At 36.5% G+C, this 13,321-nt stretch overlaps 1 protein-coding gene across 12 annotated transcripts in view; it reads right to left on the bottom strand.

Moving 5' to 3' along the window:
- Window positions 2,426-13,321, bottom strand: part of GHR (growth hormone receptor) — a 296,319-nt gene continuing 285,423 nt past the window's right edge. For 11 of the 12 annotated variants that reach the window (XM_013990636.2, XM_021076571.1, XM_013990637.2 and 8 more), the window contains 2 exons: window positions 5,676-5,745; window positions 2,426-5,378 (listed from right to left, as the gene is read on the bottom strand). In XM_013990636.2, coding sequence (XP_013846090.2) covers window positions 4,407-5,378; window positions 5,676-5,745 — 1,042 coding nt within the window. In that variant the 3' untranslated portion in view covers window positions 2,426-4,406. 12 annotated transcript variants of the gene reach the window in all.

The raw sequence follows: 13,321 nt of genomic DNA, 5'->3' as shown, positions 1-13,321 counted from the left end.
CTAGTTGCATTCATTAACCACTGAACCACAAAGGGAACTCCTGTTTTTAGATTTTTTGATGATGGCCGTTCTGATACCTCATTGTAGTTTTGACTTGTATTTCTCTAATAGTGATGCTGAGTATCTTTTCATGTGTTTTTTGGCCATCTATATGTCTTTGGAGAAATGTCTACTTAGATCTTGCCCATTTTTTTGATTGGGTTGTTTTTTGATTTTAACCTGCATGAGATGTTTGTGTACTTTAGAGATTAATCATCCCTTGTCAGTTGCTTCATTTGCAAAGATTTTTCTCCCATTCTGTGTGTTGTCTTTCACTTAATGGTTTCCTTTGCTATGCAAAGGCTTTTGCGTTTAATTAGGTAACATTTATTTATTTTTGTCATTATTCTACGAGGTAGATCAAATAAGATATTCCTGCAATTTGTCAGTGTTCTGCCTGTGTTTTCCTCTAGGAGTTGAGTATCTGGCCTTATGTTTAGGTCTTTAATCCATTTTTAGCTAATTTTTGTGTATGGTGTTAGAGAATATTGTAATTTCATTCTTTTACATGTAGCTGTCCGGTTTTCCCAGTACCACTTATTGAAGAGAGAGTCTTTCTTCCGCTGTATATTCTTGCCTCCTTTGTCATAAATTGATTATAGGTGCTTGAGTTTATTTTTGGACTTTCTATCCTGACATTTTTCTTTTTGCTTTTCTGGCCACCCCATAGCATGTGGAGCTCCTCGGCCAGGGGTCAGATCTGAGCCACAGTTGTGACTTAAGCCACACGTGTGGTAATGCCCGATCCTTTAACCCACCGTACAGGGTCAGGGATCAAACCTGTGTCCTGGTGCTGCAGAGATGTTACTGATCCCATTGTGCCACATTGGGAACTCCCTGACATAATAGTCTTTGATTTCCAAGGGAACAGATCTTAACCAAAGCTCAAATTCTTATTCAAAAGCTGTGTCTTTTATGTATAGCCCTTAAATATTATGCTAGCAAGGAAATTAGGCAAATGATGAATTATCTTGGATTTCAAATAGAATTTGGATTCAATTAATTTCATTTTTCCCATTTCTTACCCTAAACAGGGAACAAGCAAGGACATTTAGTATTTTGTTGTAAAACTATGGAAACATGAAAATAACCCCTGACTAGATTTCAGTGTTGGTATGTTTTGATAGAACCATTAAGAATTTTAAACACAGGAACACATGTTAGCCAACTCCAACATGGCATTAATTTTCTGAAATAGGATAGTTCTCTTTCAATCTTTGGAAGAGACCTTCTGCTCCCTTCACTCCTGATCCCTGAAGCATCCCATATGAACAATAAACTGTCTTCTCATAAGGCTGAGTCCCGTGTTGCAGATGTTAAAAAATATCTGGTGCTTAAAATGGTGACCTTTTATTTTGTAAATGTTAAGGCAGTATCTTAGGGACAAAAGAGGCATGATTTCCCAAACTTTATTTCCAAGTAAGGAGTCGGAAACTCTGAGGCTTCACCTATGGCACTTCAAGTAATGTCTGCTCAAAGAGCAGAAGGCAGCAGGTGGGAAATTTTTTTTACCTGCATTGGCTGAAGCAATAAATGGTCACTGGGTTTCTCAATGCTATAGCAGACATCCACTTCTTAGGACCCAGTGGCTGCACAAGAGCCTGCCATGGACTAATTCCCCCCAACTGGAGCCTCCTGTGGAAGAATCTCTGCTTCACAGCTTTAATGCTCTCAGGGTCCTACACAACATACCTAACCTGCCTCCTTCCTAGCCCTATTTTTCTCTTTTTATGGTCGCACCTGTGGCATATGGAAGTTCTCAGCTTAGGGGTCAAATTGGAGCTGCAGTTGCTGCCCTACATAGCAGCAAAATTGGATCTGAGCTGCATCTGTGACCTTATGCTGCAGCTTGCGGCAACACCAGATCATTATCCCACTGAGCAAGGCCAGGGATCAAACCTGCATCCTCACGGACATTATGTCAGCTTCTTAACCCACCGAGCCACAATAGGAACTCCCCAGCCCTGACTTATTGGCTTCCTATGATGACAAGGAACTAGTCTGACAAACTGACTTATTCTAATGTGTGAATGGTAGAGGGAGAGCTGATTGCCCCTCCTTCTAGGCAACATGCTCTCCCCACCACGTACGTACACACACACACACACACACCATGCAAGGTGTGATGCATCCAAAATAACAGCTCTAAGAGTCCAGACAAGCCAGCAGGATATTTTTGAAACGGGATCCTTTTTTCCTCAAAAAGAGGTAAGGAGCTGCCTCCCCTGCCTCTATGTTATAGCACAGAGCAAAAATCTCCACACCCATTGCCACTGTGTTTAAACCAACTGTGCTAAACTCCTGTTTCAAGGAGAACTCAGTATGTGATCTGGCTTTGGAATGCTTTTCCTGTGGGTGTTTGACAACAGAAGCACACCATCACGCATCCAAGAAAATAAATTTATTAAACTTTGAAGGAAAAAAATCCACAGACATAAAGAAAGTTAAATATAAACTGCAGGACACAACTAGTCATACTAGTGAATAATGGCTTGTGTGGCCAGCAAAGTACCAAAATGACATTCGGAGACTGATTGAGGTATTTAGCTATTTTTGGCTATAGAAATGTTGTCAGCCTATTGTGAAATAGTAAGAGAGTTTTCCCAAACACACAGTTTTAAGTTGAATTAGGTTCTACACTGATGAAATTGTCTATGAAACTAAATTATGTAGCTCTTAAGAGAAAACCATAGCAGCAAGGTAGCAGAAAATCTACTAAACATCTATTACAAAGTAACATGTTGAACTTTAAACACCCAATTCTAGCTTTTCACCATCCTTCCTGCAAGAAAGACAGAATTTAAAATTACCAGCCATGAAGCTTATTTCCTAAAATGGTCTGAGCTAAATGGCAAATACTATTTAAGTTAAAGTTAACTTTAAAGTTTCTTTAACCTTTAAAAAAATAAAGTGAGGAGCATTCTTCAGTGACAATGAGTCATCTCCTTTTGACAGACCTTTTGGGGAGCAATCCAAGGCTCCTAGAAATGATGTTTAGGTTATTAAGGGATTGGGTAAAAATTTATAAATTACTTGGGCCCTTCTTTTTCTTTCAAATACCTGCTTTGAGGCCAGTCCACTCAGAGGGGAAATAAATAATGAGACCTCTTTCACTACTTTAAATAAATCCCATAAAACGGTAAGTAAGTTTCTAGTATGGGTTTAAGTAAACTTTTGAGTTACCTATGGGGATTTTGCTTCTTCTGTTTCTCGTTCCCATTAATAATGAGTATGTGTCTGGCTACAGGCTTTGAAACAAAACCTTTTTTCTCAAAACGTTTCATCCCATGATCTGGTTAACTTCATTTCAACCTGCTTCAACTTACAAAATGCTTCTTATACCTATTCCTTTCTTAGGTAAATATGAAATAAGAGACACTGCGGCCGAGGTTCTAAGGCTTGTGATATGTGTGCACTAAGAAACTTACTCCCTGTCCACCAGCAGTGATTAAGCACCCTGGTCAATATGAACCAGCTATGAGTTCTACTTAGTATGTAGCGATCTGACACAAAACAAAGTTGGTTAAGAAAAGGTTTTTTTTTTTTTTTTTTTTTAGAGTTGGGGTCATGGTAAGTTGACCTGTGCAAACATTTTAAGGTTTTCTGAATTAACAAATATTTGTTTAAAAATTCAGATGAGTACATTCCAATACTGTAGGTAACTACAATCATTTTAGAATCATTTAAAGAGTTTTAGGAGGTATAAAAAGGGCCTTGTAAAAAACTAACTTGTTTTTCTTCAGGTGCATTGACCAAAGCATTAAACCAGCTTTAGATGGCAGTTCTACATTCTTTAGATGAGCCCGCATTAACTACAGGACACAGTGTGTAGTGTAATAGAAAATAGCCATGCCTAAAGTGTAAGTTATTAAAAATATCTTTATCCATTTTATGTCAAAATAAATGTTTTACATATCCAAACTATTTTCTTACCTATGATTTTAGTTCCCAATTATTAAAAAAATTAGCCTGTGCTATGATGTGCATTCAATCTTCCTGAACTGCAAAAGCCACCTGATTTTTTGCTTTTTCAAAAAGCATGATTTACTATACATTAAAAACATAGCCATTCAATGCTTAGTAGCACAAAATTAACACCCACAATAACAAGACATTCACTGCCACTACACGGTCTTTGAGACAATTCTTAAAAATATTTACAATTCACAATAGGAATATCTATCTGATTAAGGATTCTTCTTTTTTTAATACCGTATTTTAACATTTCAGAAAAAGGCATTTATCCCTTACCCTGAACCCCCACCCCCACCCCCGCAAAAGGTTTAAACATTGTTTTGGTTTAAGCATTCAGGCCCCAGCCAACCCTTTGCCATTAAACAGGTAGCTCATGGAAAATTGAAGAAAAGCTACGGCATGATTTTGTTCAGTTGGTCTGTGCTCACATAGCCACACGATGAGAGAAACTCTTTGTCAGGCAAGGGCAGGGCTGTGGCATTGAGTACGAGGCCCTGTGGAGACTGTACTATATGAATGGAGGTATAGTCTGGGACAGGCATCTCAGAACTTGGAGCACATTCTGCTGTCCCAGACCTGCCAGCAGTAGTGGTAAGGCTTTCTGTGGTGATGTAAATGTCTTCCTGGTTAAAGCTTGGCGCTACACGTGATTCAACCTCGACGTGGGGGGCCATAGCGATGCACTTTTTGGCATCTGCCTCGCAGAAGTAGGCGTTGTCCATGATGAAGTTTGCTGGGCAGGGTGAGACCACTTCTAGGTGCATGTCACACTGGGAGATCCCTGCCTTATTCTTTTGGCCCGGGGAAAGGACCACACTCCCTGCTGGTGTAATGTCGCTTACCTGGGCATAAAAGTCGATGTTTGCCAGTGAACTTGGGTTGCTGAGCTGTGTATGGGCAGTTTGATGAGTTGAGTCAGTTCCACTGATAATAAGTGGTCTTGGTTTGTTTTCCTCTGCTAGGATAACACTGGGCTGCTGGGTAGCAGGGGCAGCATCATTAGAAGGTGAGTTATTTTGATTCTTCTGGTCAAGGCACAAGAGATCTGCTTCCCCTTTTAACCTTTGTGGCTGAGCTACCTCTGAGGTACCATCACACACGTCATTGGCATTGAAATCTGTCTCCAGGATGTCAGGTTCGTAACAGCTGGTACGTCCGGAGTCGTCATCCTTTGCCCCAAGGATAGTAAGTGATTTTTCATGGTCATTATTTAGAAGTCTGTCTGTGTCTGAGCCTTCAGTCTTTTCATCAGGGTCATCAATATCGAGCTCAATAAATTCAACCCAAGAGTCATCACTGTAGAATTCGTGTTTATAGTTGTCATGAATGGCTAAGATTGTGTTCACCTCTTCTAATTTTCCTTCCTAGGAAACAGAAAATGAAGATATATGAAAAGAACCTCACAACAATTAAGTGATTTAACAAGTAACATTCAGAGACTAATCAGTAATAAAACCATATAACAAATACATTAATGAAGAACTTTTAACTATGTAAGACATTTTCATAATGTTGAGATGTAATATTAAAATTTCCTTTCTCCAGAAGGAAGACAAAAAAATAAAACATTATACATGTAGCTTGCAAAAGCTCTCAACAGAAGACATTGTTCTTCAGGTAGCACTGAATTAGTGTTACATATAACTTAATTTATTAATTACCTTGAGGAGATCTGGATCAATTCCCTTGATCTTTGGAACTGGAACTGGGGGTAGAATCAGCATCTTAATCCTTGAAAAGGAAATTTTGTTTTGACATAAATTATACATCCTCTTATGTCAAAAGACAGAAATAGAATATTAACAGTACTATTAATCCAAATATTCTGGTACTTTATATAAGTGTAATATGAAAAAGAGAAGAATAGCATTAAGTAATAAATGACAGGGCAAAATATAGAAGGAAAAAAAGAACAAAAATAAAGTCCTTATCTGAAGTCAGTTTAAGTAAAATGTGGTTTTCCTATAACAGTTTTTCATTAATGTCTTTTATTGACAGCTAGTCTTAGTATTGGGAGTGAGGAATTTAATTCCGTGGTAGTTTTAAGGGAATTTTAATATACATCTCACCTATAATTTATGGAAGAAGGGAAGGCAAACAAGCCAATTCATGTAGAGCCACCATTATCTGCACCTTCAAAAAAGAATGAGCTGGGAAAATACATACCACACAGCTCACATGAATTATAAAATTATCTAGGACAGTCTCATTAACCAGGGTGTCACTGCACGGTTCATTTTAGTTGGGACAGACTTAATTTGAACTATCTCTGCTCGGTATGAATTTATATATATAATTCTATGTATGATGCACTTACATTTTCTGTTCCAAATACATAAATTACTTTTTGACTATCATTCGTTTCAATGTCTAAGCTGCCTGTATTGTGCCTAATTATATCCTTAGCACTTAGAATAATTTCTGGCACAGAGAAGGTGCTCAATAAAAATTTCTTGAATTTAAGTAAATCATTTATCTATTTAATAGTGTAACTAGAGTTTATGTTTTAAAATCAACATTATGGCTCTGGAATAAAGCTCAGAGTTTCTCATTCCAACCTGGTTTTTGAGTATCAGCTGATAATCTACTTGGAGTAAATGAGCAGTTTGTTCTATTCAATAGGGAACCCATTCTCTGAACATTTTCATTACCTTTCTACCTAACCCAAGGAATAAGCCACATTCCATTTTATAAGTTGAGTTTTTTTTGAGGGTGCTCCTTTTATTTTTATAATGTTTTGAATTTAATTTTTATATTGGCATATAGTTGATGTACAATGATGTTAGTTTCAGGGGTATACGGCAAAGTGATTCAGTTGTACATATATACATATACCCATTCTTATTCAGATTCTTTTCCCATATAGGTTATTACAGAACATTGAGTAGCGTTCTCTGTGCTATACAGTAGGCCCTTGTTGGTTACCTATTTTTTTATATAGTAGTGTGCATATGTCAATCCTAAACTCTCAATTTATCCTTCCCCCTACCTTTCCCCTTTGGTAGGCATTAATTTGTTTTCCAAGGCTGTGAGTCTGTTCCGTTTTGTAAATAACTTCCTTTGTATCATTTTTTTTAAGATTCCACATACATGTGACATCATATATTTGTCTTTTTTTGTCTGACTTACTTGACTTAGTGTGATAATCTCTAGGTTGATCCCTGTTGCTGCAAATGGCATTATTTTGTTCTTTTTTATGGCTGAGTAATATTTCTTGTGTATATTACCACATTTTCTTTATCCATTCATTGGTCAATGAGCATTTAGGTTGCCTCCATGTCTTGGCTATTGTAAATAGTGCTGCAATGAACATAGGGATGCACGTGTTTTTTCAAATTATAGTTTTGTCTGGGTATATGACCAGGAGTGTGACTGCTGGATCATATGGTAGTTCTATTTTTAGTTTAAGGAAACTCCATGCTATTCTCCATAATGGTTTTACCAATTTACATGCCTACTAACAGTGTAGAAATGTTCCCTTTTCCCCACATCATCTCCAGCATTTATTGTTTACAGACCTTTTTTTTTTTTTTTCTTTTTAGGGCTGCACCTGCAGCATATGGAAGTTCCCAGACTAGGGGCTGAATTGGAGCTACAGCTGGAGCCTATACCACAGCCACAGCAATGCTAGATCTGAGCCACATCTGCAACCTATGCTGCAGCTTGCAGCAACACCAGATCTTTAACCTATTGAGTGAGGCCAGGGATAGGACCTGCATCCTCATGGATACTCATCAGGTTATTCACCTGCTGAGCCACAATGGGAACTCCTATTTGTAGGCTTTTTGATGATGGACATTCAGACTGGTGTGAGGTGATACCTCACAGTCGTTTTGATTTGCATTTCTCTAATAATTAGTGATGTTGAGCACCTTTTCATGTGCTTTTTGGCCATCTGTAGGTCTTCTTTGAAAAAATGTCTATTAGGATCTGCCTAGTTTTTGATTGGGTTGTCTTTTTGATATGAACTTCAAAAGCTGTTTTGTATTTTGAAGCTTTATCCCTTGTCAGTTGCTTCATTTGCAAATATTTTCTCCCATTCTGTGGATTGTTTTTTTTTTTAATGGTCTTCTTTACTGGACAAAGGTTTTAAGTTTAATTAGTTCCCATTTATTTTTGTTTTTATTTTCATTACTCTAGAAGGTGGATCCAAAAAGGTATTGCTACAATTTATGGGAAAGAATGTTCTCTCTTCATTTTTCTCTTAAGAGTTTTATAGTATCTTATTTTACATTTAGTTCTTTTTAACATTTTGTTTATTTTTGTATATGGTGTTAGAGAATGTTCATTCTTTTATATGTAGCTGTCCAGTTTTCTTAATACCATTTACTGAAGAGGCTGTCTTTTCTCCATTGTATGTTCTTGTCTACTTTGTCATAGATTCATTAACCATAGCTACATGAATTTATTTTTGGGTTTTTTTATCCTGTTCCACTGATCAGTATTTCTGTTTCTGTTTTGATGATTGTAGCTTTGTAGTAGAGTCTGAATTCTGGGAGCCTAATTCCAACTCTGTGTTTTTCTTTTTCAGGATTGCTTTGCATATTTGGGATCTTTTTCATTTTCATACTAATTAAAATTTTTTTTCTAGTTCTATAAAAATGCCATTGGTAATTTGATAGGGATTGTGTTGAATCTGCAGATTGCCTTGTGTATTATAGTCATTTTGACAACATTGGTTCTTCCAATCTATGAACATGGAATAGCCTTCCATCTGTTTGTGCTACTATTTCTTTAAACAGCATCTTATAGTTTTCAAAGTACAAGTCTTTTGCTTCCTTAGGTAGGTTTATTCCTAGGTATTTTACTGTTTTTGATGTAATGGTGAACAGGATTGTTTAATGTCTCTCTCTGATCTTTTGTTGTTATGTATAGGAATGCAAGAGATTTCTGTATATCAATTTTGTATCCTGCAACTTTACCACATTTATTGATAAGCTTCAATAGTTTTCTGGTAATATCTTTATGATCTTCTATGTATAGTACCATGTCATCTGCAAAGAGCAATAGTTCCAACCTGAATTCCTTTTTTATTTCTCTGACTTTCAAAACTGTTTTGAATAAAAGCGATGAGTGAACATCCTTGTCATGTTCCTAATCTTAGTGGAAATTCTTTCAGTTTTTCACCGTTGAGAATGATATTAGCTGTGGGTTTGTCATATGGCCTTTGTTATGTTGAGGTAGGTTCCCTCCATGATCACTTTCTGGGGCATATTTATCATAAATGGGTGGTGAATTTTTTCAAAAGCTTTTTCTGCATCTACTGAGATGATCATGTGGTTTGTATTCAATTTGTTAATGTGGTGTATCACACTGATTGATTTGCAGATATTGAAATATCCCTCCATTCCTGGGATAAATCTCCCTTTTATCTTAGTGTATGATCCTTTTAATATATTGTTGGATTTGGTTTGATATTATTTTGTTGAGGATTTTTGTGAATATGTTCATCAGTGATAATTAGCCTTAATTGTCTTTATTTCATAGTATCTTTGTCTGGTTTTGGTTTCAAGGTAATGGTGGCTTCATAGAATGAGTTTAGAGTTTCCTTCTGCGATTTTTTGGAATAGTTTCAGAAGAACAGGTATTAACTCTTTTCTAAATGCTTGGCAGAATTCACCTGTAAATCCATCTGCTCCTACGCTTTTGTTGGAAGTTGAATCACAGTTTCAATTTCAGTACTTGTTATTGTTCTTTTCCTTTTTCCTATTTCTTCCTGGTTTAGTCTTGCAAGGGTTGTACCTTTCTAAGACTGTGTTTATTTCTACTAGGTTATCCATTTTATTGGCAAATAGTTGCAAGTAGTAGTCTCTTCTGCTCCTCTGTATTCTATGGTTTCAGTTATGACCACTTTTTAATTTCTGATTTTATTTATTTGAACCCTCTCCCTTTTTTTCTTGATGAGTCTGTCTAAAGGTTTATCAATTTTGTTTATTTTTTCAAAGAACCAGCTTTTAGTTTAATTCATCTTTTCACTGTTTTCTTGGTCTCTAGTTCATTTATTTCTGCTCTGATCATTATGACTTTTCCTTCTTCTAACTTTGGGTTTTGTTTATACTTTTTCCTCTAGTTGCTTTAGGTATAAGGTTAGGTTATCTGAGATTTTTATTATTTCCTAGGTAAGATTGAGTAACTATAAACTTTCCTCTTATAACTGCTTTTGCTATGTCCTATAGGTTTTGGATAATGTTTTCATTGTCATTTGTCTCTAGTTTTTTTTTTTTAATGAGATTTTTATTTTTTCTATTATAGTTGATTGACAATGTCATGTCAATTTCTGCTGTACAGCAAAGTGACCCAGTCATATATATATGAATGAATATTATATATATTATCATATATATAATATTCTTTTTCTCAGATTACCCTCCAACATGTTCCATCAGAAGTGACTAGATGTAATTCCCTGTGCTATACAGCAGGAGCTCATTGCTTATCCACTCCAAATGCAATACTTTGCATCTACTAACCCCCAGACTCCCGGTCCATCCCACTCCCTTCCCCTTGAAAACCACAGGTTTGTTCTCTAAGTCCACGAGTTTGTTACTTTTCTATAGATAGGTTCATTTGTACCATTTATTAGACTGCAGATATAAATGACAAATGGTATTTGTCTTTCTCTTTCTGACTTACTTCACTTAGTAGGAGAGTCTAGTTCCATCCATGTTGCTGCAAATGGGATTATTTTATTCTTTTTTTAGGGCTGAGTAGTATTTCAATATGTATATATACCATATTATCTTAATCCATTCATCTGTTGATGGACATTTAAGTTGGTTCCATGTCTTGGCTGTTGTGAACAGTTCTGGAATGAACATACGGGTGCATGTATCTTTTTGAATGAAAGATTTGTCTGGGTATATGCCCAGGAGTGGGATTGCTGGGTCATATGGTAATTCTATATTTAGTTTCCTGAGGTACCCTCATACTGTTTTCCATAGTGATTGTACCAATTTATACTGTAACCAACATTGGAGGAGGGTACCTTTTTTTCCACACCCTCTCCAGCATTTGTTATTTGTTGACTTGTTAATGATGGCCATTCTGACAGGTGTGAGGTGGTACCTCATTGTAGTTTTTATTTGCATTTCTCTAATAATTAGTGATGTTGAGTATTTTTTCATGTGCTTGTTGGCTATCCATGTGTTTTCTTTGGAGAAATGTCTATTCAGGTTTTCTGCCCATTATTCAATTGGGTTGTTGTGTGTGTACTTTTTTTTTTTTTCTGTTGAGTTGTATAAGTTTGTGTATTTTAGAGATTAGGCCCTTATCAGTTGCATCATTTGAAATTATATTCTCCCATTCCATAGGTTGTCTTTTTTTTTATGACTTCCTTTGCTATGGAAAAGCTTGTAAGCTTGATTAGGTCCCATTGGTTTTTGTTTTTATTTCTGCTGCCTTGGGAGACTGACCTAAGAAAACATTTGTAAGGTTGATGTCAGAGAATGTTTTGCCTATGTTCTCTTCTAGCAGTTTTGTGGTGTCTTGTCTTATGTTTAAGTCTTTAAGCTATTTTGAGTTTATTTTTGTGTATGGTATGAGGGAGTGTTTTAGTTTCCTTGATTTAGAGCTGGATGCAGCTGTCCAGTTTTCCCAGCACCATTTGCTGAAGATACTGTCTTTTTCCCATTTTATATTCTTGCCTCCTTTGTTGAAGATTAATTGACCATAGTTGTCTGGTTTATTTCTGAGTTCTTCTATTCTGTTCCATTGGTCTGTATGTCTGTTTTGGTACCAGTACCACACTGTCTTGATTACTATAGCTTTGTAATATTGTTTGAAGTCTGGAAGAGTTATGGCTCTTTCTTGTGTTTTGTTCCTCAGGATTGCTTTGACAATTCTGGGTCTTTTATGGTTCCATATAAATTTTTGGATTGTTCTAGCTCTGTGAAAAATGTCACAGGTAGTTTGATAGGGATTGCATTGAATCTGTAGATTGCTTTGGGTAGTATGGCCATTTTAACAATATTAATTCTCAGCATATAAGTCTTTCACCTCCTTGGTCAGGTTTATTTCTAGGCATTTAATTCTTTGGGGGTTCAATTTTAAAAGGTATTGTGGAGTTCCCGTCATGGCGCAGTGGTTAACGAATCCTACTAGGAACCATGAGGTTGCGGGTTCAGTCCCTGCCCCTTGCTCAGTGGGTTAACGATCTGGCGTTGCTGTGAGCTGTGGTGTAGGTTGCAGACACGGCTCGGATCCCGCATTGATGTGGCTCTGGCGTAGGCTGGTGGCTACAGCTCCGATTCAACCCCTAGCCTGGGAACCTCCATATGTCGCGGGAGTGGCCCAAGAAATAGCAACAACAACAACAACAACAAAAAGACAAAAAAAAAAAGGTATTGTATTTTATATTCCTTTTCTAATAATTCATTGTTAGGCAATAGAATTGCAACAGATTTCTGAAGGTTAATCTTGTGTTCTGCTACTTTCCTAAATTCATTGAACAGTTTGTTTTTGTGTGGTTTTCTATATATAGTATCATGTCATCTGCATAAAATGACAATTTTGCCTCTTCTCTTTCAATTTTGATACTTTTATTTTTTTGTTTATCGGATTGCTGTGGCTAGGACTTCCAATACCATGTTGAATAAAAGTGGTATGAGTGGGCATCCTTGTCCTATTCCAGAGTTTAGTGGGAAGGCTTTCAGCTTTTCTCCATTGAGTATTAAATTGGCTATGGGTTTGTCATAAATGGCTTTGATTAGGTTAAGGTATGTTCCTCTATACCCACTTTGGTAAGAGTTTTTATCATGAATGGTTATTGGTCTTGGTCAAATGCTTTTCCTGCATCTATTGAGAGATCATGTGGCTTTTGACTTTTCTTAATGTGGTATATGACATTGATTTGCATATGTTGAACCATCCTTGTGAACTTGGGGTGAATCCCACTTGGTTGTGGTGTATGATCTTTTGTATATGTTGTTGGATTCGGTTTGATAAAATTTTGTTGAGAATTTTTATATCTATAATCATCAAAAATAATGGCCTATAATTTTCTTTTATGGTAGTAGTATCTTTGTTTTTTGGTATTAGGGTGATGGTGGCTTCATAGAATGTCTTTGGGAGTGTTCCTTCTTCTTCTACCTTTTGGAAAAGTTTAAGGATGGGTATAAATTCTTCTTTGTAAGTTTGGTAGAATTTGCCTGTGAAGCCATCTGGTCCTGGACTTTTTTTTTTTTTGTAGGGAGTATTTTTATTACATATTCAATTTCATTTCTAGTGATTGGTCTGTTCAGCTGCTCTATTTCTTCTTGACTCAGTTTTGGAAGGCTGTAAGTCTCTAGAAAGTTGTCTCTTTCTTCTA

This window comes from Sus scrofa, chromosome 16 (genome assembly GCF_000003025.6).
Source record: "Sus scrofa isolate TJ Tabasco breed Duroc chromosome 16, Sscrofa11.1, whole genome shotgun sequence".
Classification (NCBI taxonomy): Eukaryota; Metazoa; Chordata; class Mammalia; order Artiodactyla; family Suidae; genus Sus; species Sus scrofa.
Note: the sequence above shows the minus strand (reverse complement) of the source record. Positions and strands in the feature narration are given on the sequence as shown.